Raw genomic sequence first — 27,163 nt, forward strand, 5'->3', positions numbered from 1 at the left:
CAGCAGGAAGTCCGAACACGTTCCGGGACAGTGCATGGCGCACCAAAAAACTTTCAGCTTGTTTATATTGCCATCAAACCGTTTAACATGCTATAACCCCCTAAACACACACTGCCTGGTCGAAATATTCACTACCATTCAAATAATCTAAGAACATCTCAAACGGCTGCTCCGTCAACTTTTGTCTTTCATTGCTAAGTTTTTCTTAAATTTGACTGAAGAACACGAGTTTCGCGATGGTATAATTGCATACTGATCAACGATTCTCGACCGCACAAGGGTGTGCGCGCACATTTCAAGCGTCAGTAATGCTCGGAGTAATGCACGTACGCATCATTACAGGACTTCATAGTGAGCCATATCGCTAGACCTTGAATAAACGGGGTTTTACGTGCCAAAACTACCATCTGATTATGAGGCCTGCAGTAGTGGGGGACTCCGGATTAATTTGGACCACCAGGTGTTCTTTAAAGTGCATCTATATCTAAGTACATGAGTGTTTTTGCATTCCGACCCCATCAAAACGCGACCGCCGTGGCCAGGATTTGAACCCGCGACCTCGTGCTTAGCAGCCCAACACCATAGCTACTAAGCAACCTCGGTAGGTCCCTTGAATGACTTCACACCTGGTATTGTAGAACTCAGCGAAGCATACATATGCAGTACACATGTGACACAAAGTATTGCGCGCCAAGTTCAAATAGTGAGAAATGTTTACGGTAAACCTCTGAAGGCAGATCGCTATACCTTGGGAGGCTGCCATTGGGGCGATCGAGCGTAGCGATGACGAGTGCGACGAACGCACTCCGAGCTGAGCATGCGCCGTACAGCACCAAAGCATGACAATGACGCTGCTGACGGTATAATTGCTATCCGTACAATTACTATCGCAATATAAACAACACGTAGCAAAGACAAACAGGCAATGGCGATGGAAGTTTAATGTGGTACTGAAGAAAACAAAACAAAACAAAAGGCTGACTCAAGCGTAACAGTGCCAGGCACATTACGTCCGAAGCTTTTCCCAAGTGTCCCGTTACTGAACACAGCGACCAACACCGTCTCACGAACACCGTGACTGTCGTGAGGACTGTGACCTCCACCATCCACATGCAGTGAGCAAGACGGCGCCTGTCAGATGCTACCAAGCCCATTGCTGAAGACCTTTTTCAGCACTTCCATGAACACAGTGCGCTCTTGGAGCTCGGAGCGAAGTCGCAGCTCGCGCTCCTGGCGTTCGATCTCGAAGCGAGCCCTCTCCAGCGCCAGCTTGTCCTCCTGAAGTCGCAGCCGTGCCTTCTCTAGCTGCACCTCCTCCCGACGGATCTTCAGCTCGCGCTCTCGGACCTTAAACGAGAATGCAGAAACTAGACAACCGGGACTCGAGGATAAGGACCATATGAGTCACTCCAGTACCATATGAGTCACTACCACCTGCCGGATGAAATCCTGTACCAGATAACGGCTGAGGCCTCTCACAAAGTTTTCCATCTGGGAAAGGTGTGACTACTTCCTGCACTTCGCTGCCTAATTTCATTGTAGAGCAATGTTGGGGTGAATTCTCATCTATTTGCTCGATATAATAGCACGCTGTTTCAGCTACGGGGCGTATTTCTTTCCTGCGATTTTTAAGGACCTCCAGTATTTATTACCACAATATCCTGAACATGGCCCGTAACAAGAGCTCTACGTTCTGCCCACTGGTTGGACTGGCAATTAAAATGGGAGCTGCATCTACTGGCTTCATCTATAGGTGGTAGGTTAATTTGCTCTTGTTTCAATAACAGAAGAAATCCGTGATTCGTTATCTGTTTCTCTTCGACACAACATACAGAAAGGTGCGCCCTTCAATTTCTACAAAAAATACTGCCACCTTCCTATTGGTTTCTCGCCAGCCTGTTCTTGAATTTGAAGTTCATGTTTTATAACTTATATATAATCATTAAGAGGAAGCTTTAGCTCGGCTGCTCCTTTATAAGTACATGTAAAATGAGAATTCGTTTTTCTCGGCCATAACTGCACCAAATATAACGAAGTTTGTTGTATTTAAAAGACAAAACTTAAAATCTCGTGACCGTTGATTTCAAGTGTTCTATTTAGGTCGTCAATTATTTATTAAAATTTGGCAGAAATCGCAAATTAAAAAGAAAACGAAACTAGAAAGTTTACAAATCTGTAACTCAACAATAAAATATGATATCACAATTCTGTGAATTGAATATAATAGTACATCTAAAGCGGCAAACACTGATATGTTGCACATGAATCTGAAAAAATTTCGCAATATGGGAATAGTCCTTTCGCAGAACCCTTGTACACAAAGTAAGGAATTCACAAGAAATATAAATTTACATATTGAATTTGTCCGCTTTCAATGATCTAATGGATTCCGTTTACAGAACCGCGATATCTGTCCGTGATGCAGAGCTATTAAATCGTAAAGGTCGTGCTTCTATTTTTTTCGATCTTTCGAATTTTTGAAAATTCTTTGAACAATACTCAGGCCCGAAATAGAAATTCCGCTTCAAACAGTCATTAGAATGTAACTCTCTCTTAAAATTCCACACATTTAATTAAAATTGGTCCGCGACTTATCTCAGGAAAACGTTCTTGCGCTTTACATGTATTTGAATACGCCATGTCGGAGGGCCCGAGCTAAAGCTTCCTCTTAATCACAGGCCGAACCAAATTTAGGAAGTGTTGGGAGGTCTCGCATAAATAAATCAAGTAACTAAATTACACCAAACCGTTATGTTAACCTAACAGACGATTTGAAAAGTAACAACGAAGAACATATGCGTAAAAGAGAATAAAATACAAAGCTGTTTAGTAACAAATAGCAAAGAAAACTTGCCTTTTTATTAAGCAAGTAATAACAGTTAACAATACAATAAAAAACGAAACTGAATAGACTAAGCAGCATTGTCACAATTCCAAAGTCAGCTGTTAGGATGAAGAGAGCTGTTGCCTGAAGTAATACTTAATATGGTGTAGTTCGCCTATAGAGATCACTCCTTGCTGTTGGTCAACGTTGTTTTGAGACCCTCGCAGAACATCTCCGCAATTACAAGAAGCCCGTTCAGGCTTCGCCTGCATATGTGTGCATATGTACTGCTCTGCCTCAAATAAAGCAATTTATTGAAGTTAGCGCCGCTGTCCTGTGCTCCTTCGTTCGTGTGCTCTATTTCACTGTACCTTTAAAGTTCGTACCTTCCCACAGCTGCCTTCATATGATAAATAATGTGTTCTTTCGAAAGTGCTCCAGTTACAGGAAGCAAGCACGCTGAGACGCTTTCAAGGCAAGGCCCAATCAAACGAAGACGCTTACCGACTCGGGACTCGGAAATGCAACCCGCAAAGTTTGCTTGTCGAAGGGACAACACTATCATCCGTCCCCACCTCATCATTTTCAATTTGAGATTCAATGCCTGAGCCGTTGAAACATCCGCGTCGGTCAACGACATCAGCGATTTCAAACAGAGCATGTCCGGCAAGAGGAATATAACAGCGCTGTCACGCAGCTCTCATGCGCGACCAAATAAAACGAAGAAATGATCGATTAGGTCGAGCTCGCCATTGTTGATGGCACTGCCACACACGTGGATAACAACCGCCAGAGGCGAGCGAGGAGATGCCACTACGGTGGTAGCACGCTTGGCATGCCGCCAGGCAAACCTATCCAGGATCCATTAAATCTCTCTCTCTCTCTCTCTTCACTGGGGTATCATTGTGATAGCGTGGATATGGAGGTATAGCTAGATACATCGGAAAACCTGGTGTAGGTAGTGCACTAAAAAGGAGGACAAAAACGAGAGACGGCGATATACTTAGCTCGAACTTTCAACCGCTCGTTTATTGATATCATTCTGGCATCATTATATAGGGTCATACCGTACAAAGTGGCCGAAACCATTACGCTTGTGACACAGTATGAAGAAGAGAACGCACATCCGAGAACTCCACTGTTCCCGAGAGAACAGCTTGTGGACAAGAGACTTGGCCAACCTAATCATTTACATTCTTTTTGTGAGTGAACAAACTATACTACTGTTATTTTAACGTATGCAATAAAAGTTAGATAAGGTAGCGCAAAACCTACAGAGAACGAACAAGAGAGACAAAACGACCGAGCAAGGGGCTGGCTTTCTACTGGCGTAATTTATTGAAGCGATCGAGCTTTCTATGTCTTGTTGTAATGACAGGGTTCACAAAAAAAGAAGAAAAGAAGAGTACATACAGGGACAAGAACGACGTGTACTAGGCGAATACACACATACAAAAAAAAATGCGCACTGCTGCTGAGGCTAACGGAAATAAAAAAAACGCGACTTCATTGTTTTTGGCAGGCACGAATAGACTGATGCATGCTCATAAAAAAAAAGGCTTGCTTATTTGCTTTTGCAATTTTCTTACAGTGTTGATACAATAGAGCACATGCACTTTGTTAAATTTTACTTTGTATTCAGTAAAAAAAAACTGCATCACTTTAAAGCCAGCGCTTCATCGGAAATGTCTGCCTTTTGCCTTCGAGTTACCCTTCAAACACGAATCTGCATCGATTTTCCCTGTGTGCAATGCTTTTAAAACCATGGCCTGTTTATTATACGCTTCCCCCTATACAGGAATACATTACCATGCTCTAGAAAGCAACAGTTCTCACTTTAGAACAAAAGGGCTAATAAGCCTAGAGCTTTCTCGTGTTGTAATTCTCTTAAAGCCTAATTGCAAGAAAACTTTTAATCACCTAAAAGCCTGCTTTAAGATAGTGTAGATATAACAGGAGCCTTCATGATAAATTGGAGATTCCAAATACGAGTGAAAGCGTCACGATAAACCCGCGAAAATAGCTGCTTTTGATACCGAAAAAAGAATCTGTGATGATTTAGAGGCAAGTGCGAGATAAACATTACGTCACACTTTGAAGTCCCGAATCCATGATTTAAACCGCGTTCGCCACATTGCCAAGTGTTGTTCAGGAGCTCAGCAACGTCCTGCCTCTTTGAGAACGAAGTGCAAAGAGTGACGATGGTTCGAAGCAGAACACCAAAAACTCTCTCTCTCTCTCTCTCTCTCTCTCTCTCTATATATATATATATATATATATATATATATATATATATATATATATATGTGTGTGTGTGTGTGTGTGTGCGTGTGTGTGATAGTGAAGAGGAACGACGCTTGACGCTGCAGCCACATCGCTAGTCTCCGGGGAGGCGCGCGAGATTGGCTGGGCTGCTCTGGTTCATGACCTTTTATTCACTTTGACACTCCTAATGTTAATGCATTTAAGAAAAAAAAGGAGACCCGCCGTTACTGGTCGCCGGAAGTGAAGCATGACCTAGAGCGGACGGCTGCTCGACATGACCACAGAAATGAGGCGGCGCCTGCAGCGCGCTAAAATCCTTGGAGGATGGTGCGCGGGGACTTGCTCCAGGGCGACAATAACCAGCTGCACGCATGGTCTGCTTAGGTGCTGTATAAAAAGTGCTAATATACAAGAATTACCAGCCCTGCGGCTTTGCCAAGATTGTTTAACGGCAAGTGCTAAGTGATAAAGTTAGCCAAAGTGAAATTATGCTGCAGTCTGACGCTAAGGAGAAATTTTTTTTGAAGGGCTCATAGCTGCTCCGAACGTCCAAGCTGTGTGAATCGTCGCCTCGTGTTCTATAATTTTGTGGCCAACTTCTTTTTCTGTTTTGCGCTTCTGTTCTAAGATGAATATGTTGCGATTCGCCCAGCTCACGGTATCGGCTTAACGGGCTCCACAGCGTAAGGTGGTAAGTTATTTTACATTCCGTTCGAAGTGTATAGATGCTTATTCGTGCTTGTGGTATGCAGAAAGGCAGGCGTGCAAGCACGGAAACTAGAAGAGTGATAGGAATTTGCCCAGGAGAGGTGCAAGAAGAATACATATATAAGTTGCATGACTTCCTCTTTTTTCGCCTTTGTGCGACCTCTCAATTGATAGACGGCGTTTGTGTTGTCATTTATATTGTGATTGTTTCTGTGTTTGCATACGTGCCTTCGAGTAGCACGAATCCTTAACAAGTTGCTTAAATTTTAACCCCCGTATTCTAGAACGTTCCCGCACTCAACACTCCATCTCGACCCAATGATGATGATGATGATGATGATGATTTATTGGCGTCCACTTTGAAACGGGTGGTGACAAATAGTAACCTAGGCTGCCTAGCAGATGGCATCGCGAAGAAAGCGAAGGATGGATGGATGGAAGTTATGAGCGTCTCCTTTGGAACGGAGAGGAGAGCTGCGCCAATAAGCTCTTCCTATTATACTGCCTGATGTCCTACCTAGGTTATAAAAGAAAAAATAAACACATGAAATCCCATAACCAAAGTTTCTCGCCCCATATAGGGAACTTTGTTTTTGTACGGCTCCTTGTTTTTGTCGTTTCCCTAAATTTATTCCACCAATCTTCAAAGCGCCTCTTACTAATCTCTATTGTGGAGATGTTTACTTTGCCTCTGCTCTCGCTGAACCCAAGGGCCCAAAGGAGTCCAGTGGTGCCTAAATCAACGGCTAGGCAGATATCTTCACATTCTAATAAAACATGCTCCATCGTTGCCCTAGCTTTACCGCAGCAAGCACTTGCTTCTTCTTCCTTCTTATATCTGGCTTTATAGGTGCGTGCTCTAAGGCAACCTGATCTCGCTTCGAAAAGTAATAAGCTTCCCTTTGAGTTACCATAAACTGTTTCTTTTCTCATTTCGTTGTTTCCTGTTAAGTAGTTACTCATGGCAGGTTTCTTTTCCATTGCCGGCACCCATGAGATTATTTCAGCCTCTCTGACTTTCCGCTGGACATTCTTTGTCACTGTGTTGCTCATCCTACATGCCGCATACTTGCTGGTAAGCTTCCTAGTTCTTTTCGCCTCCGCTGGGAATCAATGCTTTTTTTCTGTACAAATACCTCAACGCTATCCAAGCCTATTTATTTTGTTCCATATCCCTCAGTCGTTCTTCATAATCAATTTTACTGTGAGAAAATAGACGACAACGCCACCCCTCGCGAGAAAAGATCACATGCACTAAAGCGACAACCCAGGGGCAATTCTTGAGCAGCGTAGCGTCATCTTCAGCAAAGGGGCGGCACTCAGCACAATTCGGTAAATGAATTCAACTCGGTATGAGAGCAAATTGGATGCGAAGGATGAAAAACAAAAGACCACGAAAATTTACAAGAATGGTAAGAAAAAAATTAGAAACGAAAATCTGTACAATAAAACAGGACAGTGCCTTGCTAGTTGATTCCCGAGATGGCTGCCTAAGGACAAAATATACCGGGCAAATATCCGCAAGAGGTTGTGGTTTGTGTCTGCTGCAGCGAAAATTGGGATACAAGAAAGGCATCCAATAGAATGCGAAGGCATTCATCCATCGAGACGCACAGGTAACGTACAACTTACAGAAGCACTTGGATTTAAAATGAACGGAAGCATTAATCGGTCAACCGTCGAGATAAGCAGTAGACGTTTAGAGCATTGGTGGAAAAAACAGTATGGAAGAGATTGACACGACTGGGATCCATTACAGGCATAGGCCGCGTTTTAAGGAAGAGGAAAAGAAATGCTAAGGAGACGTAGACAAAATGCTAGACTGAAAAGCGTGCATAGCATAGGTGATTAGCGCAAGCAAGCTAGGTGACTTCGTCCCTGCGCCGTTTGGAAGAAGGATGCCAATATATCATCATCACCATGGAGTGGAGGAAGAGCATCGAGTCGTTGACCGAGAACGCGAGGGTCCCAGTCGTTCCGTGGATGGCGCTCACCTGTGCTTCCTTGGCCTGGCGGGTGAGCAGAAACGTGATGACTTGCATGGGGAAGTCTCCGGCGACTATGGATCGAGCCACGTGGCGAGCTTCGATGGTGGCCGTCGTGCTGCCGTCGGCGGCCACCATGGCCGCCTCGTCATTGGCGATGCCTTCCTCGGCAGCTGCGGCTGCAGCCGCCGCGGCAGCCTTGATCTCCTCGATGAGGACCTCGTCCTCAGTGAGTCGCGGCCGCTTCGGAGATTGGTCCTGCTGGTCGTCCTTGTCATGCTCGCTGCTCGCTGTGGAACAGAGTGCGATCCCCGTCCTTGAGCACGGAATGAGTTACACGCTGGGGTTGTTCTTTTATCGTATTTAGCTATTCCCGAATTTTTGTTTGTTTTCGCCCGTGCCGATTACTGTCATGAAGTGTTCGAAAGGCAACTGCGCTAGCAGACGGAGCAGAGTTGACCCGCGAGGCTTGCCCCTCCAAGTCAGTCATGCATCTTCCCACGATAAAATGTGTGCACGTCACGAAACTACTTCGGTGTATTAAGGACCAGTTTCACCGTTCTGGGATTCGGTGGGGTGGTACGGCACCATAGGCACCCCTTTCCTGCACGTAGTCAATAATGAGGATAGACATCTTCCGACGTACCTGCATGTTAGTCCGAGACGACTTCAGCGCTGACTACACTGATGGACGGTATGCAGCTGCTATACCAGGTTTTTTTTTCTTAATTTTCTTACTATAATGATTAAAAAAACGAACTGTTGCTAGAGGCACAACTATAGTTGAGCTGGATCGCTCGAAGAGACAAACATTAATGGCGTAAGAAAATTTGAAATGCATAATTTACTGTACAGAATCTTCACTAATGAAGTTTTAAATAATTGTCTTATGGCTCATGTTGCAATTACTGAATTGTAGTCGGCCAGTTCGCAAGGCGTATATACGTAAAACGAATTCTCAAGATGATACCGGACGCAGCAGTACACGGTAAACGGCGCTGCTGACACTGCGAAAGTAGCGGGCTTGACACGGGTGCCTGGAGCGCTGTTGACCACACACGCCGATGCGTCCGGTGCCAAGTCAGACGACATTGCAGCGATGTTATCGTATCACCAAAAGCGGTCGCCCGAGAATCATCCTTTGTCCTGAATTGCCGGTTGAAGTGATAACGGTGGCATAGCGGCGCCCGAGCCAATGACGAAGGGGAGGGGAAAATGGAAATGGGAAGCAATAGTTGCGAAGCGCGTGAATGGAACACGCTGAAGCACGACGCCCGCCGCATTGGGCTGAAAGACTTGACCAGCCAAAGGAAGACCGCGCGTATAAAGCTTTAGTTCTAATGCTCGACCGCTGCATGCACAGTTGATACGATAGAACAAAAGCTTCATGCGGGCTGCCTTCCTTTCCCTTGTTGGTTTGGTGCGTTTTTCTATCAGATCCGACAAGCAATGTGTAGCTTTTCAAATGATTCAGCTGGCCGATGGCAGTACTGCTTTGAAAGGTGGGTGAAAACACCGCCTCCATGAGCAAATCTACGTTTTACTCGTCTTCTACAAAGTGTAGATTAGGTGAGCAGCTGTTGTCGGCATTCGGCGAGTGCTCCAAAACGTCCCGCCATCGCAGCAGGTGAGAGAACTGACTGATTACTTGCATGCTCACACTGGACCACCTGGAATTTCCAAACCCACGTTTATGTGTGAACTGCCCCGACTCTTGCCAACGAGGGCACAAACCGGCCAGTGGTTGCCATGACTGAAAGCTGGGCTATTAGTTGATTATTTGGTAGTTACGCAGGGTTAGTTATAGGGCACGAAAGCAACTGAAGCTATGATGCACCAACCACAACAATTATTGGTATTATGGAACACGTTAACAGCCCTGACAGAGCCGATGCAAGACCGTGGGTAATTTGTGTTTTGTGTCTCGTCTTTTTTTAGCGCTGTTAACATGCTTCGCAAGGTAGGGAAGTCCCAGTCGGAACGTTGTAAATCAGTGGAAGCCCAATGTTGCCCTCACTCGCTGCCAGATGTGACGCGAAGAGCCGCAGCATGCTGAGTCTCTACCATTTGTATCAAGCAGACACCCGCCGTGGTTGCTCAGTTGCTATGGTGTTGGGCTGCTGAGTACGAGGTCGCGGGATCGAATCCCAGCCACGGCGGCCGTATTTCGATGGGGGCTAAATGCGAAAACACCCGTGTGCTTAGATTTAGGTACACGTTAAAGAACCCCAGGTGGTCGAAATTTCCGGAGTCTTCTACTACGGCGTGCCTCATAATCAGGAAGTGGTTTTGGCATGTAAAACCTAATCATTTTTTTATCACGGAGACACGAAAATATGCATGTGAAGAAAACGACCTTTTCTTTTTTGTTTTTTCTTTTTTTTTCTTTTTTAAGCATTTGGCTATTCTCAGGTAGCGTATGCGGCTAGTGGCATGCTAGGGACCTAAGGGATGAATTAGATTGTTGGCAGACGGTGGAGGCACTGCGCTGCATCGGAACCGCGGCTCATACCAACTCAAAAAGGGGGTACACATGGTATGAATCGCTGCTATTAAAGAAGGCGTTAATTATTGCTCAAGGGAATGTACCTCAGTGGAACATTCCTCTCATTTCGTTTTCTTTTTTTGCAACCCCCGCGTTATTCATTTGAAAAGGGGTTAGTCTGTGTACTTTTCAGCTACGTGGGGTGACGTAATTGCCCGATTATATCACGCCGCCGATTGTGAAGCGCAGTTATATTACCGCCCAAATATATAAAGAATAACTTGGTGCCAATTCTACCATCAGATAACTAAACCTGAGTCGACGCGTACCGTGTGGAAACAATTTTATGTAACATTCAAAGGCACACAGACACGCGCACAGGTGAATCTTAGCGGCTAGTCGCTGTTGGAGTCTAATGATACTTGTTACGCTGTCTATTTGACTACAGAAAATCATCTTAAGTTCAATCTAATGTATTAGAAATGCCACACTTCTTGAAGGCTCGCACAACCATCTTCTCATGGAGGGCATTCCACACACCATGGATCCACCTTGCGATGTCTCCGAGAAACCGCAAACCAAGTAATAAAAAAAAAACAACGCCCGTTCGATGGCAGCGTGGCTAGCTACCTTGCATTTGGTTTGAGAATCGGTCTCGTTTTTGGTTTTGAGTAGAATCAGTTACAATTGTTCCGCGAATGCAAATTCTAACACCCCATTTATGCAAAAAAGGTAAGCGTTAGAATAGTGCAAATACGGTATCTATAGGCCCTGCCGTCCGATGCGAGCTTACTATATGACAATTGTTGGTTTCTACATGGGTAGTGGATGAGCGTGAGCGAGAGAAACATGGATTGTGATGTCATCAGAAACTACGTGTTATACAGTCGTACGTAGATATGGCGTTTGTATGTGGTGTTAGAACGACGATGGCATTTGAACTCCGGTGAAAAAAAAATATTGAAGCATGACTAACTTGGGCGATCATGAAGTTTGTACAATGTAGCAGTTTCTACGTAGCATAGACTACTACGAGGAACGCGTTACGGAAATTGGGCTGGTCCTGGAGATCGCTAGTGAGGTCTAAACACAGCGCCTCAAAGCGCCAGCTGTCGCAAGGAAAGAAGACGAGGAAGTGACGCGTGGAGCACGAGCCGAGTTTTTCAAAGAGGAACGAAGTAACTATGCTTTCGATCGGGGCCTAGTAGTTAGTGCACCGGGCTAATGTGCTCGAGGGCAGAGGTTCGATTCCTCCATCGGCCACACATTATTGTCATTTTATTAAAGCGAGGCGAGACGGGAACCTACCTAGGTACTATCGGCCCAAAAAAGTAAACGGACCACGGCTTAGGTGTTCGGAGCGGCTGCGGGGCCACACCGGGGCGCTGCTATCTCGCTCTGCCCGCTGACGACGAGAGTGCCCCGCGTGACGCCAGACCCTTTCTCACGCGGGCCTTATCACGCTTGATAAATTTATAGTGCACCGTCCGGTTGCACTGCTGGTGATGGTCGCGACGAAGGGGACCGTGCATCGCCGGTAGTCCAGCACATGGCGCTGCCGTGCAGTAGCGGGCGGCCGCAGGGCATCAAACCGCGGCACTGAGAAGGAACGAAGAGCCGTTCTGATGGCTGTTTTGCTTATATTCACCTTATCTCTAATTCTAGTGCATGTCGCCGGCGTCCACCGCTGCTCGATTTCATGCAACGTCACGCAAGTAGCCGCAGCGGCGGCTGCGGTGACGCGTGCTCTTTCACGTCGGCGCGATAAGTTTTAGAGAGTGGGAAGCGCCGCGCGGACGTCCGAAGGCGGCGCTCTCGGTGCCAAGGCGAGTAAGCCAAGTCATCGTGGTCTACGGCAACATTTCGTCGCACTGAGGAATCCTTCAAGTCATGGAATCTTTGCGTGAATAAACTTTGACGACAGACTGTTTTTTCCGATTCGTCTTACTAATTATCTCTTCCTGGCCGTACTTTTGTAAAGTTTCATAACGGCCTACGCATTGCAGCAGCTAATTAAAGCAGTTTTCGGAGGTGCCACTGACATAAATATTGAACCCACTTCTCGAGAAAATGCCGGAAAAGTAATCTCGACAGAAAAGCCGTGCCCTCACTAAAGGTTGGCGCCTGTAACTTATCGGGCCGGCGTGAAAGAGCGCCCGTCACCGTAGCCGCCCTTGCGGCTACTTGCGCTATGTTGCCTAAAATCGAGCAGCAGTGGACGCCGGCGACATGCAATGAAAGATGAAGTGAATATAAGCAAAACAACCATCTGAATGCATTTTCGTTCCTTCTCAGTACTACGGCTTAATGCCCCGCTGCCGTCCGCTACTGTGGGACCGCACCATGTGCAAGACTACCGGCAATGCATGCATGCATTGCCGACGTAGGAGACCATGGTCTGCTACGTCGCAACCGTCAGAACCAGACAAACGGTGCACAGACATTTATCAAGCATGACAAGGCCCCGCGTGAGAGTGAGGGCGATTTCTGGCGTCACACGGGGCACTCTCGCTGTCAGCGCGTGGAGCGAGATAGCAACGCCCTGGTGTGGCCCCGCAGCCGCTCCGGCCGCCTAAGCCGTGGTCCGTTTACTTTTTTGGCCTACAGTACCCCCATGCCTACCTACCCCCCCCCCCCCCCCCCCACCGCAAAGTGCTCTGAAATAGGCGAGCAATGCTTCGCATTAATAAATCGATAAATACCGGATCATGTACTTTGGCATTCTGGAATGAGACAACGTAGACCCTGAGCTACGGAGCCCCATGTATCGCCCTACCGCCACCCCAAATACACATTCTCACGTGAGCCGCGCAAGAAGCTGCCGTGGCGACACCGAAATGTGTCTGCTCTCTGAAATGGAGCGCGGATTTCAGTGCCAGCGCTTACGTTCGAGGCTTTCGGAGCGTTCCGGAGTGGATTCTTCCTGCAGGATGACGCGAGGCTTGTACAAGTCGAAGTCGTCGTCATCGTCCTCCTGGGCAGCTGCTGCTTGAGGCGCCGCCGCAACGCCGGTACCGATGCGCGAGCTGTAACCACCGGCGCCTCCTTCGTACTGCTGCAGCACCTGTATACCGCACGTCCAACACCGGATGGAGTAAATGCGGGCTTGGCTCCAATTACTGCTCGATCGTTTCAAACTAGACGGAACAATTCTGGTATTTATTTTGCGTGTGCTGACATTCTCGTACTGCTGTCGAACCAACCAAGTTGGTATGCACAAGTGTTAAGCGTGTTGGTGCATCGGTAGAAACGAACTGTTCCAACAAAATAAACAACCTCGACGTTTCATTTCTTTTTTGTTGCCGTTCAAAAGTTAAATTCTCGAAAAAGCGACATTGATGTTCTCTGTTTCTAGCTTTTTTTCCGGGGAGGGGGGCTTGTGGTGGGTGTATTAGTTATGTATCTCCTTGACTTACTGAATAATTTAGCGGCTACCTACTTTCGTCACATTACTTTCGTTACTGCCTTCGCTGTCGAAAGCTTCACGTGCGAGTGAAAGCAACTTGCGTGATACACGTGTCACTTTTTTGTCGCTGGCGAATACAGGCGGCGGGGGCCTCCGTCTCTTGCTTTTGAAAATATGCGAATATATTGCGTTCTACGCGCTTTCTACACAATCTCACTGTTGATTCTGCCCGCGAAGGATGCAGTCCGGTGGCTTACACACAATCGCCGACATCTTCTCAAGACTACCCAAATAAGTTTTCATTGGACGAGTCCGTGTTGGTGAAGGATTTACCGCAGAAACGTAGTGACAGCAGGCAACCAGTGCGTAATTGTATTTGAATAGTGGCGGCCTTCTTGGTGTAAGTCAGCCCGGTACAATGCCGGCTTAGCATGCCCATAAGATGACATGAAATTATAGACACCGCAAAGCACAGCCACTAGAACGCCCTTCTCGTTAGACACCGCACGGGATCTTTCTCCGCTTCTGAATAATATAGGTGAACACAACCGCACAGATGGATAGTTGCGATTGACGTGCGCCTAATACAAGTCAAATTAAAGTTAAACAGGTGAACAAAGTTCAGTTTGGGAGAAAAAAAAACATTTCGAACGTCCCTGGGGTACAAGCTGCAAGGCAATTCTCTTCAGCCTCTCCCAGGTCCCCGCCCGTCCAACATATTTTTATTTTTATTTTGGGTGAAAACAAAAGGCTGGCTCGTGTCGACAGCGCCACTGGAGTTCCGCTCAGCTGAGGGCGCCTCTTTTCTACTGGAAGGTGCGTAGAAATACGCGCGTGCATGGCTATGATTAGAGAGCGTCGTGCTACTGTGTTTGAATTGGAAAGACGAAAAAAAAAAACAGAAAAGGAATAATAATGCCGACTAGCTTTAGGTTGTTTATATGGAGGAAGCTGAAGCCAGAGCTTCTGAGAATCTAGGAATGAAGAAATGGTTTCGCATGGCTAATACACCGGACAAGTTTGGGTTACATTTGTCTCCCCTAAACATAAGTTTCGAGTTGCTTGAGTTAGGCATCTCTAACATACAACAACCACGCATATAGGTGGGCAACTTTCTAAAAAATAGTTTATACGCTTACCAAGTTTTGAAACTAGAAATCCGTACCATCTCAACGTATAGCTCTATAGAATATCGCTCTAAAGGGATATCGATGCGCTATGAGCTATAGTCGCGATGGCTACTCAAAAAGGTGGATGTTGTAACGTCTGAATGCCCACAATTTATGCAGGCCTTGTTGCTTCGAGCGCGCAAAGTGAACTGTGTGTTCTATACGAAAAACGTCGAAAGCGGCTGTCCCTTATTACCCCAGTCCGAGAAAGCTTTATATTCAATCTTAGGTGATTGAGCGGCTGAAGACGTCAACTGCCCGCCGTTATAGCTAAGTGGCTATGGCGTTGTACCGCTGAGCACGATGTCTCTAGTTTTATCCCGGACTCGCTGGTCGCATTCCGATGGGGACAGAATACGAAAACGTTCCTGTACCGTTAATTGCGTGTCCGTTAAAAACCGCAGGGGGTCAAATTAATCCGAACTGCCCCACTACCGCGTGCCTCTTTTCTTTTTTCTTTTTTATTGAAATGAAAGTAAAAGAAATATAGTCCGCTATCATGGGGACGGCTACTCACTTCACGGAGAAGTAATAACAGACATGCTGTCCAGTAAGAAGTAACGTGACAGATTCAGAAAGCCTTGAGTGGTGATAATGAGTAAATTGGGTCCCACATCTAGTTGTAGACACATTTCATGCCGGAGACAAAAAGTGAGGACAGGTTGCACCACACACCGCACTGAGTCCCGACCGAGGTGGAAGAATAGACGTGTGTTTAAGCGACGCCTTCTTTCTGCGGAGGGAGGTGACTACGCCCTTGGTCCCTCTTTCTCCTTCTGCAGGCAGGGGCGCTACATTGTTGAGGTCATCAGAATTACTGTGTAGGCTCGCTTCGGAGAGCCAGAGTCGCGCCACCGCTTTCCTCGTGCCGCTCGCACCGTCTCCAGAGTTTCTATACTCGCGGACAACTTTCTGTTGCAATGAAGGGAAAGCTACGGGGGCGGAGCTCCTGCACATGTGTTACGGCGCCACGTAATCCGCCAGCGTTTGAGAGTACTTTTGGTTGCTCGGAACAGACGCCGAATCGACGCAGGTTCACGTGCGACGGTTTCGCGTTTGCCCAGATGCGAAGGGAAGCGGCAAAATTAGTAAACTTTTACATTCAGTGGCGTGTTTGTAACAGTTGCTAATAAGGTGTTCATGTTCTCTGCCCCAGCTTAAACTAACGTGAATGAAAGCACACGACTCTTTTCAGAGGGACTATCACTTGTGCGCGCTTTGCCTCCGTAGCTTTCTCTTCATTGCCAGAGAAAGCTGTCCGCGAGTATAGGGGCCGCTATTCGCCGAGCACCATCACGTGGTCAAAACTGGCTTCAGTGCGTTGCGGAGAAGCCAACACTCCGCAGAAACCCGCCAACAAAACATAAGTTAGAATGCCATTGTTATTATTCCTGTGGCTTGTTCCTCGATGTTTCCGGTCGAAAATTATATGTTCACATGTTGTTTTTCGGTTAAATTGCGAAATCAACGTCAAACCACGCACTGACAGCTCTTGCAGTATGACGGGGTGTGAAAACAGAAGTGCTGTTTCTTTTTAAATTTTAACAGGGCGCCGCAGAAGTGCCCTTTAGAAGCGCACTGCATAAGTGCACTTGTTTATTTCACTTCACTCATAACATGGCAAAATTTGTCCGTGACGTGTAAAACGGTACGAGGATGTACGCAATTGTTGGAATCAGCATATTGGTGCAGGGGAAGCGAATGCAAACAGTGTATGAATGCATGTAATTTCTTGGCGTCCTTCACCTGGATCGCATTTAGCTTTCATACTTTACACACAAAGAATGTTAGACGGTACGGGGCTGTTTCTTGTGCACGTGCATTCGTGTCTTTTAGCTGTCGCAAGTCATGATCACATGTAGGCCTAATAAGAATTATCGCTAATCTATGAAAGCTTAGCCTTATACTTGACGCTCTGCATAGAAATTGCAACGTTGCCACCAAGCGCCGCCGTTAATCGTCAAATTATAATTCATTTCGTTAAACGTTAATCGTCAAATTATAATTCATTTCGTTAAACGTTAAATTATAAGGCAAACAAGTATAGTATCTAGGCTCGTAATCACGAGCTGAGCGAGCGACTTTTACTCGCAAAATATAAAAGCATAAAAACAACACGAAAAAAAAAAAGAAACGTGCTGCTTGCACTGTCGCGCAAGCGCGGCTCCAATGCGCATGGCGGGTGGCTTTCGCACATAACTTTGGAACCCAATATGGCGTACTTTGGCGCTACTCCACTGCCTAAAGGTAACCGATACAGTAACTCTATATGGGTTATTTTTTGCCGTGTGATAGCGGCGTCAAGGCCTGCGCTCATGTAATTCCCTGACGCCGTTATAACGCACCAAGTTGCTTTTTAGTGGTACTACTAACTCTTGCCGTTTTTGTAGACACGTTACTGCTGCAGTTGCGAGCTATTTGCAGAAAAAAAATTAAATATGCATCTAAAGATCACCCACCTAACGCCTTGATGGATCTTTATTTGCTGTGCGGTCATCCAGCATAGTACAACGTCTAAATTGGTGCTTTTCTGCGAGTTTTCCGTCTATGTGCTTTTGAACGTTCTTGTTTTGTGTGTAACATTAAAACTGCTGCACCATCGTCTCTACTGGATGTCAGCGCGCAGGCAGCGATAGAGAGTACTGTGTGGTCGAAGCCGCAGGCGTACTCTTCTCTTCGAGATTTTCTAACTTGTAAGTATTGCTCCGATGAAGAAACTGTGTTTTGTTTGTCTCTTAATTCATTGTTCTGCTCACAAACTGATGCTCCCGAGTAGACAACAGTGATTTTGACGTCACCGCTTTCATCACGCCTGCCTTGTCAATGGAAATTTCGGACGAGGTAACGCGACTTCATGCAATGGAGTAAACAGGCCTTGTGCTATCTAGGTGGTGTTGGCTAATCGCGCGCCTCTCGTTCTCTTTCTTTTTTCGCGCATGCGCATGGGGTTGGGCCGGAGGAGTTTTCGTAGCACAGGCAACTGATAGATGGACGGATGCACGGACGGACGGATGGACTAATCGGCTGGTCCCCATATACAGCTTCGCTGTAAAAAAAAATCATGACAAAAGACGCCCTAGCACGATCTCAATAGCCTTGCGAAGCACAATTTGAATGAATGAATATTTGGGGTTTTACGTGCCAAAACCACTTTCTGATTATGAGGCACGCCGTAGTGGAGGACTCCGGAAATTTTGACCACCTGGGGTTCTTTAACGTGCACCTAAACCTAAGCACACGGGTGTTTTCGCATTTCGCCCCCATCGAAACGCGGCCGCCGTGGCCGGGATTCGATCCCGCGACCTCGTGATCAGCAGCCCAACACCATAGCCACTGAGCAACCGCGGCGGGTTGCGAAGCACAATTTGAAGAGACCAATCTACGAACGGGACCACGATTCAGCCCTAATCTTCCTCTTCCTTTTTCGCCCCATGCGCGACCGTGCAGCCATGTTGGAAGTATCTGAATCTGTGGTCTACAAGGCCGGGGTTCACCCAGAAACACCCCAAGAGTTCTTGAATTGCAGGTATCCGGTTGTAATTGAAGCCGAAAAAGTGGGACTTTCGCATTCGAATAATGCTTTGGTTGTTCGAAAACACTGTTTACCTTTTATGAGAACGTTTACCCGTTTTTATTGCGCTCTCGCAGATCGCGCCATAAAGTTCCATGCTTCCGGGCTGGAAAATGATTTCCCCTGGGCTGTTCGTCCCTAGTCAGAGAGGTGGGAACTCTGAAGAAGGAATAGTCGCTTTCCCGGTTATTGTTGAGACACCCTTCTAAACCTCCACCGTCGTCCCGACACATGCGTGCATAATGAGTACCGAACACGTACACAAGGTCGTTTAACGCTCCAGAATGAATAGGATTCCAGATGAAGGAAATAAGTATATACACAGATGAGATAATACAAGCACGTGGCACAGCTGTCAGAACTGGGCTTCGCCACATAAGCCGCAAAAAGATTGGCATGATCACACATTAGACCACAAACCCGCACAAATACAAAGTGCATATAAAATTACAAATGAAGTGCATATAAAAATACAAATGAAGTGCAAATTAATACAAATAATGAAAGTCTGAGACGCTTGAATAAATGTACCCAAGCGATGCCTCATAATCAGACCATGGTTATTCACGTAAAACCTCAGAGTTCACTACATCTAAAACATTAGTTGTATTCGTTTTATAGCCAGGAGCTACAGGTATAGTTGCTCAATAGTGCCAGCTACTATTAAACTACACTTCAATGTCAAGAAATTGCGAATGCCTTGCTGTGGAGTAATTAACCATAACGTGCCACTAGCGACCGACGGAATGAATCTCATTATCTCACCTACTGTCTACTAAAATGTGGTTGAAATAGATTATCCTATAAAAAAGAGGTACTTATTAGTATGTTTATTTACCCACTTTCCATACAGTTCCATTGCAAATCTCTTGACTTGCTGCTGTAACGTGGTGCAATTATGTAATAAATGGCTACGACACTTTCGTTTCCCTAATGATTACGTGGGAACAGCTTTTTTACCTTTTTACTGGAATGCCTGCGTCAATTGTTTATTTTAGCAAGGAGAATATTGACGATTCACCAGTATTGCTCAATTCACCAAAGTCGCATGTTAGTGCCAAGTTCAAACTATTGACGTGCTACGTTGCCATCTTGTTGCATATTTTATGATGGGGTCGCCCTGGTCAAGTTCTCATCACGTCTCTTTCTTCTCACAATACACGTTGCTTGGGCACAGCCATGTACTTATCGGGCGATAAAATTCTCTAATCCCTGTGTTCGTAGTTCGTTTCCTTCAAAAGCTCGTCTGCGCATCATGCGAAAGAATCATGGCGAGACACAAGTATGTCTTCAAGTCATAATTTGGTACATTCCGATTCTATGACAACTAATTTTCCGCTTGCAAAACTAGAAGCTCCGTGCTTTATGCAGCGCGTGGCTGAAGCTGGTCGGTTCCCTCCTCTAAAAAGAATTATATTTGCGGATGAGATATGCAGACGCTTTCTGCAAAAGAACTAAATTTCACAACAGATCGCGAAGCCTACGCCATCAGGGAATCAGATCAAAGCGGCAGCAATTTGGCCAATAGAAGAAGTAAAGAAACGTCTGCAGCTTCTGAATTTCTAGCTTTCCTTGTATTGTGAAAAAAAAGAAAGAAACGACGCTGCTAACGTACGCCAGTCACGTACAGCAGCCAGAAAAGTGTTTCGGGAACGTGATGGCCTGAACATGCAGTCTAAGGGTAGTCTCCAAATGGGACATGCAATTTTCACTTGGGTCTGAGATCTATGAATTCCCTCTATTAAATCGAGAGTGCACGCTGAGATCGCAAGGGGTTGAAGCTCGTTCACAGCTTCTGCATGTGCCAAATATATGTACAAGTAGGTTTATATAAGTGTAGTCGTATTTAATGGTTGCCTTTGGTGCTGCGTTATAGAGCAGGTAGCGGACGCACCTGTTGTAGCAGCTGCTCCTTGACGGCGAACTCGTCCTTAGTGCAGAAGCGCTGTAAGCTGGCGAGGTCGCCCTTGATGTACTGGTCCAGCATGAGGATGGTACGCTCGCGGCAGCGCCTTGAACTAATCGACAGCACGCTCTCCAAGTTGCGCGATATCGACGCCCACGCTGTCGTCGGAGGGGTGTCCTTGAACGGGTTGAGGCTGACCACCTGTGCAGCACGAATTGATCCTTGACCGGCTGCGCTGACCTTAGAGTGTACTGCCTCTGAGCACGACATCGCTGGTTCGATTTTCGATTCCCCACCAATGCGGCCGCATTGTAACGGGGCGGTATGCAAAAAAGGATTCGCGTACCCAGGTTTGAATGCGCACTAAAGAAAGCCAGCTGGGCAAAATTAGCCTGGAGTCCTCTACTACATGGCTTCTCTCACAGCTCCTGTGTGCCCTCGTGACGTAAAACACCATCGATAAATTGACCGAGTCATTAAGCGATCGGTGAATTAGCAAACGGATCGATGCGAGCTGGTGGAAACGATTTCAACACGGCATCACTTTCGGTATCACTTTCGGTAAAATGTCGGTTGTATCCTTCAATAACAGTTGCCGGAGAATGCGAACAGACGCCCGTTAAGGGGACCTGATGATGCAGAAGATGTGAAACGTTTGTCAAAGCGTGAATTGAACATTGCGACGTCTCTTTCATAAGTAAAGCACTTCAGCATTACAGCTCAGAAAAGCTAAGCACAGTAAGATACGAGCAGCATTACCCCAATAAGCATGCAGGTGTCCGGTATAAGGCTCAAATAACTAGCCACCAATATGTCGAGCGCTGGTCTTACTGCGACGGCTCTTAAATAACATTTTGCAATTGATGCTACAGAAATGTTAGTTCACATGCTTCCGAGAGAGCACCTATGACTGACACCATTTAAGCACCGCCAGATGGCACGTACACTGAGCCGCACTGTGGCCTCGTCCTTCATTTCGCATAGAGCATGCCTCAATATAGAACCTTGGAAGAGCAGGCGCTTCTACGGCCTGTCTACTAAGTGATTAGCGAGAGCCATTACTAGTGTAATTCAATAGTTGAACTTGCAACTGTATTGTAGTGCACGTGAGGTACGAACCCATTACTTACGTACACCGTGCCAATCTTTCATCTCTAGGCCCATCCCGCCCAAGCATAAAAAATGCGACAGGAACAGCGGCTTACCGCGGGAGAAGAATAGTTTGCCGACAGAAGGCAGCTCGATCTGCGCTCGAAGGGTAAGTCTCTAAGACAATAATTTTCTAGCCGCATTCGCTACAGAACAGAAATTGTGGCTTCAGGTTGCATGCATGATGTAATCAAACGAATGACGTGTCGATTATTGCAATGTGCCACATCCAAACTAGGGAACTGCAGTGGTACAGAGGCAATTCACGCGTTTGTTGCAGTGAGATATTACTGGTTGTATAAGGTTGACGTATGTGGATCCATTGGCAGTTATGGTACGTCCTCACCTCTTGCAGTAGTTGGATGTCCTGCTGACCTGAGAACCGCAGTGGTCGCTTGCGCTTGTCTGTTGGCTCGTCACCGCTGTAGGCAAACAAGCATGTATAGGCACAGATCGTCCATTCGCTCAGCTAGATATATATCTGACCTCAGTCAGAAGAAGAATATTGGTGTAAGAATGCAGCAGTCAGGGGTGGTCTTGTCGTATATCTAGACAAATCACGAACTGCTAGACGTTCGACTAAGTATAGAGGCAAAACGTCAAAGTGCTTGTGGACCCTGCACTGCCTGCAGGACGCGCATACTTCTGAGCCCTAAGCACTCACTTATCAGTTTGGAATAAAACAAGGCATGAGACAGTTTTTCGAAGCAATTAATACGTGATAATGCTTAACGAAGCTAAATAAATTTGATAGATGTTTTCGAAAGCACAGACTGGGTTTGATAATTAAATAAGTACACAGTTTTTTTTCTGTACCATGATCTATCTGCGGCAAGCTGCACGAATGTCGCTAACAATCGAAACCCTAGGGCAAACCATGAAAGGTTCGGTGCACGAGGTATAGGGGCGGGGGGCGGTGAGAGGAGTCTTATTGAAAGAGATTACTCGCACAAAAAAAAAAAAGTGATCTTAGGTTACTTGGAGAAAGTTACTGCGCCGCTTCATGTGGGAGGACAGTGGTTATCGCTGAACCTTAAGTGTACAATGAAAAAGACTATCCACCTAGATTGGAAGAGGACATTTCTGGAATACAAAAGCAGATGAGTTAATCGTACCGCAATTACTGATGTGGTACGACAAATAGGACCGCACACCCGAAAGGCAGGTGTGCCGTCGTTAGATTTTTCTTTCCACAGCCTATACCAGCTACGGCGTAAATGTTTAGCGACGTCCAACGGAATCTACTTGTTTCCAAATAAGGAGATCACTACGTCGCAGTCGCGAATAAGCAAAACTCAAGTGTAAAACTATGGTTAGCTTGTACTTCGCGAAAGGTGCTACTTGTGCTGCATACCGCAAAATTAGTCGCGTTGTAATGTCACCGCTGTTGCAGCTTAGGAGCAGAATTCAAGAACCGGACGTTGGCCTTCATTTTCTTCGCTAAAATGAATGTTTGTATCGAACAATGCACAAAACTAACCGAATGCTTGTCCTCTTTAATCTACCTCTTTAATTTGTCCTAATCACATTTATTGACGACCGGCACGAGTAAGAAGTTCTTAATTGTGCCCTCTCGGGGAGAAGAAAGAAACTCGAAGGAAAAAAGCACCTCAAGTTATTTCTTAGCCTTTTAGTTCACTGCATTTCGTTATTTGTTTATCTTTACTTGTGCTCGTACGTTTCGAGACTTGAGCAGACAAGTACTATTCGTCTTGAGCTTGTTGTAGCTCATGGTTCCTCTAAAACAAGAAATGAATCTAGAAACCTGCAAATTCGCAGCGTAAGACCGAGAAGGTGTTTTGCACGAATCTATTGTAGGATCTTCGTGGAGACCGAGTTTCTTTCCGTTCCATGCAGTTGTTTGTTTTGTCGCCGCAGGTGGTCAAAAGACCGTGCCACTTGTGCATAAAACCACAATATTGGATTAGCTTGGCTGCGCGTTTGAGCTACTAGATAGCACAGTAGAGCTCTACCGATTACGTCAGTTTGGCAGAAACAGCAAAGTTCATTTACCATGCAGGGATCGCCCTATTCTGCAGGCAGCATACAAGCTGCTTAATATTCTTGTAGCTCAGCATACGACAGGTATAACCTGGTCTTACAGCGCGAGCTGGGCAGGTATAGCTGTTGCAGCTGACCCAGCTAGCATTGTGACATCCGCTAGATTGCAGACGGAGAACGTGATTTTGCTATAAAACAAGGTTTTAACCGTAGCTAAAATAATGTCGTAATTAAGACAATACGTTGGCGACTGGCGGAGAACCTCCACAGCCTAAGCTTCCTTTTCTGCCTTACACGCGCACTTATTGCACTTTGATATAGTCCCAGTAAACGTGACGTCACCACAACTTTAGCTGAAGTAAAAAAAAAAAGTGATCTCTTAAGAGCTGCTATGGTGGCACTAGAAAATGCTTAGTAAGCCCATCCCTGTTGCCCATCAAAGAACCGCAACTCCTTGGCTGGTACCACGAACAAGCAGTCCCAATGGTATCAAGCTTACGAATTACTCGGTACATTTTAATCTGCTTCGTGATGATGTGGTCACTGCCCCCGTGGCGTATCTCTACGTGATGGCAAAGCATTTTGGGCACGGACAGGCCCGCTATACTGCTGAATAGTGGCTTATAATTTCACATATGAAATGGCCACGGGAACCGTAGTATTTTCTAAGCTCTAGACACTGCTCGTGAAGTTATAGGCAGTACAGTTCACTAATTAAAGGCAGGCTGTAACTTGACTAACAAAAACACCACATGCCTCGAGAAATTAATTATCTGCAGCCGACAGGAAATTGCCAAATTCACGTAATGCTGAGCGCATATCCTTTGCAAATGCTTTTTATAGACCAGTCGGCCAATAGCCGTGACACCCCCCCCCCCCCCAAAAAAGAAAAAATAAAGAATGCAGCACGTGTGCTTTACGGTTCCTGGTTCAGTTGTCCTTCGTGAAAGCAGGAAGACTTCATGCCAGTCGCTTGCGCTCGCAAGTAGCTTTCCCACGTGAAGATAGTGCAGCGCGCCGACGCGCCAAGTTCAGCAATCCACACGATATCTCCACATATCTGATTCTTCTACAACATTCGCGGGGAACGGCAGGGAATGTATTAAGTTAAATGAAGATGCGCGCTGCGTCGATGGCTCTATTTCACAGCGCGCAATGCGCGCGTTGCAGTTACGGGCGATGTGCCGTCAACTCTTTTGCTAAGTGGCGAGCCTATTTTATGCTGAAAATGCGGGTAAAACAGTATACTCAATCATACACAGTTTGGCAGCCCTGTGCCAAAGGGACCGAAGACGCACTGAAATGCATCGCGACGATTTTTTTTTCTTTTTTTGTCGAGGACTTCGAAGACGGCAGCACGAAACTGTGCACGTTGCACACGTCTCGGTACTTGTCTGCCAGATCGGTCATACGCTCTTTTAATTCTTAGGCCGTAGCCTTGCAACAAATACTCGCAACAAGTATTTGCACCATGAAACAACGAATAACTAAGAAATCCATCCTACCCTGCTTTTGGGATGGTTACTCAAGAGCAAAATCTCTTAAGCAAAACGCTCCGATCCACGTCGCTGACCACTCACTTTCTTCGACCAGCGGGCGTCTCTGGAGTGCCGTTGTTCTTGTCCGCAGACGCCATAGGTGTCACCCGATTGCTCGTGCCTGTATCCAGGAACAGACTCGGCCGGTGTAGCTGCTGGGAGAAGGCAAACGCCGGAGGAGCGCAGCCGTGGTGCACCGACGTGTCCGTGACCGCAGGGGCTTTCTTGCGCGTGAGGCCGAATGGAACACCACGTTCTCGGCACACGAGCTAGCCGCCTCGCACCGAGACGTCGTCTTCACGTGACCAGCGACGTAGCGGATCCCAGACGGCGGCGGCGCCAGTGATGCTAGCGCGTCGGCGAACCCGGGCGCAATCGTGGCCGTGGCTGTTCGACGCATTATCACTTGTCGCGACGTCGAAGAGTTCGCCGTGCGATCTTGAAAGAAAAATAAAAATCAATTAAAATTGGTCGCCGCGGCGCCGACGCCAGTTTCGCGGCTGCAGTGAGATGATGCAGCAGTCCACCCGCGCAGGTCAAAGTAGGCGAGGTACGAGCGTGTCGAGGAGGACGAAGTTAGCTTGAATGGTGTTTCTTCTTTCTTTTTTTACCTTGCTTGGACGGTGACGTCTTGTCGCCGTGTCGTGAGGGAGGGCATTCGAATTATTTCTTACGTATAGCAGGTTCAAATGACACAAGGGGCTGATTTAGGACAGCCTGTATGTTGCCTAGAGGAAAGACTGAGTTACATCGCCACGATTCTGTTAGTTACTTAGCACTTATATTATGACTACGGCTTTCGTTCGTTTATCTTTCGTATGTCTAACCACTCGTATCTCGGCAGGACTGGAAATAAAAAAAGAAGACTGAGTTTTGCGGGAGATTTTTGGTATTAATACCTTATTAGGCAAAGAGACACACACGTGCCGAAAGAAATGAAAATCCAGCGCACCAATCGAAATACATGCAAAGCGCAGCTTTTGTGAAACGGTTAATTAAATAATAGAAAACTAAATGCTACGCGCACAATTGTATTTATTGTCCTCCTAGGCAAGGTGCAACCGTATGCAGAGTTTATGTTGGTGCACTGCATAGGTCGCAAGTAATGCCACGCAATATTTACGTTTATGGTGTGCACCGTTTACTATCTATGCCCAAATGCTGGCAGCAGTCCGTAACAATGCTCACTGTGCGACGTGGACATGGTAATGTCACGTGGACGAAGACGATGTTTGATGTTTGTAGAGGAAAGAATGGTGAGGAGAGGTTACGCAGAAAGAAGAATGACGCGAAAGACATAGGCAAGGTCCACTATTATTCACCCGTTCCATTACAGTGTCGGCGGCTAGAAAGGAAACTGGCACGTGCATGTATCTTTTGGCGCGAACATGCTCTCACGCGTGCATGCGGTTCGACCTGACAAAGGCGGCAATTGTCGGATAGATCTACTCGGCAGTGGTACGAGGGAAGCACGCGTGAAGTTGTTGCCTAATGGTTAGAAGATTGGGCTTTTGCGCAGGAATACAGAGATTCGATCCCACTTCGTGCATGTATTATAGACGAAGCCTCGAGGACTTTGCTAGCAACACACAGAGCTTCTACGTAGCGTTAGCTGCTACTACGAAAGGACTTGGGAATGTGGGCTGATCTCGAAGGTGGTATTGCAGACGCCTCATAGCGCTAGCTGTCACGAGGGAAGAATGCAATAAACTGCATGCATGCGATCGTGGCCTAGGTTTTAACAGGGATACTTTTCGAGTTTCTGGATAAAATTCGGTTGGCTGCTTTGTGCCGCGGTCTACGAACTGCCGGCTCTCCACGTACCAAAAGCACAGATCACTGTTTTATAGACTTTAGAGATGCTATATTAACCTGATTAGCATTCCTTGCCTATTTAACAAAACTTGTTACAGAACTAGTTGGTTCATGTCGTTTGTGCATCACTTCGTCCACGTCGATCTATCGCCTTAACCTTTGTCCTTAATTGCTCGCCTACTTTAAGCACTTTGAATCTATCTATCTATCTATCTATCTATCTATCTATCTATCTATCTATCTATCTATCTATCTATCTATCTATCTATCTATCTATCTATCTATCTATCTATCTATCTATCTATCTATCTATCTATCTATCTATCTGTCTGTCTGTCTGT

General features: G+C 46.3%; 1 protein-coding gene across 1 annotated transcript; it reads right to left on the reverse strand.

Annotated features, from left to right (window-relative positions):
• Positions 1 to 921: 921 nt before the first annotated feature.
• Positions 922 to 25,374, reverse strand: LOC142583066 (uncharacterized). The gene is made up of 6 exons (XM_075693351.1): positions 25,050 to 25,374; positions 21,815 to 21,890; positions 20,308 to 20,520; positions 13,154 to 13,331; positions 7,792 to 8,072; positions 922 to 1,347 (listed from the first exon to the last, which is right to left on the reverse strand). Exons 1-6 carry the CDS (start codon positions 25,103 to 25,105, stop codon positions 1,135 to 1,137), a joined length of 1,017 nt encoding a protein of 338 aa, XP_075549466.1. The 5' UTR covers positions 25,106 to 25,374; the 3' UTR covers positions 922 to 1,134.
• Positions 25,375 to 27,163: the final 1,789 nt, after the last annotated feature.

Source organism: Dermacentor variabilis, chromosome 5, assembly GCF_050947875.1.
Source record: "Dermacentor variabilis isolate Ectoservices chromosome 5, ASM5094787v1, whole genome shotgun sequence".
NCBI lineage: Eukaryota > Metazoa > Arthropoda > Arachnida > Ixodida > Ixodidae > Dermacentor > Dermacentor variabilis.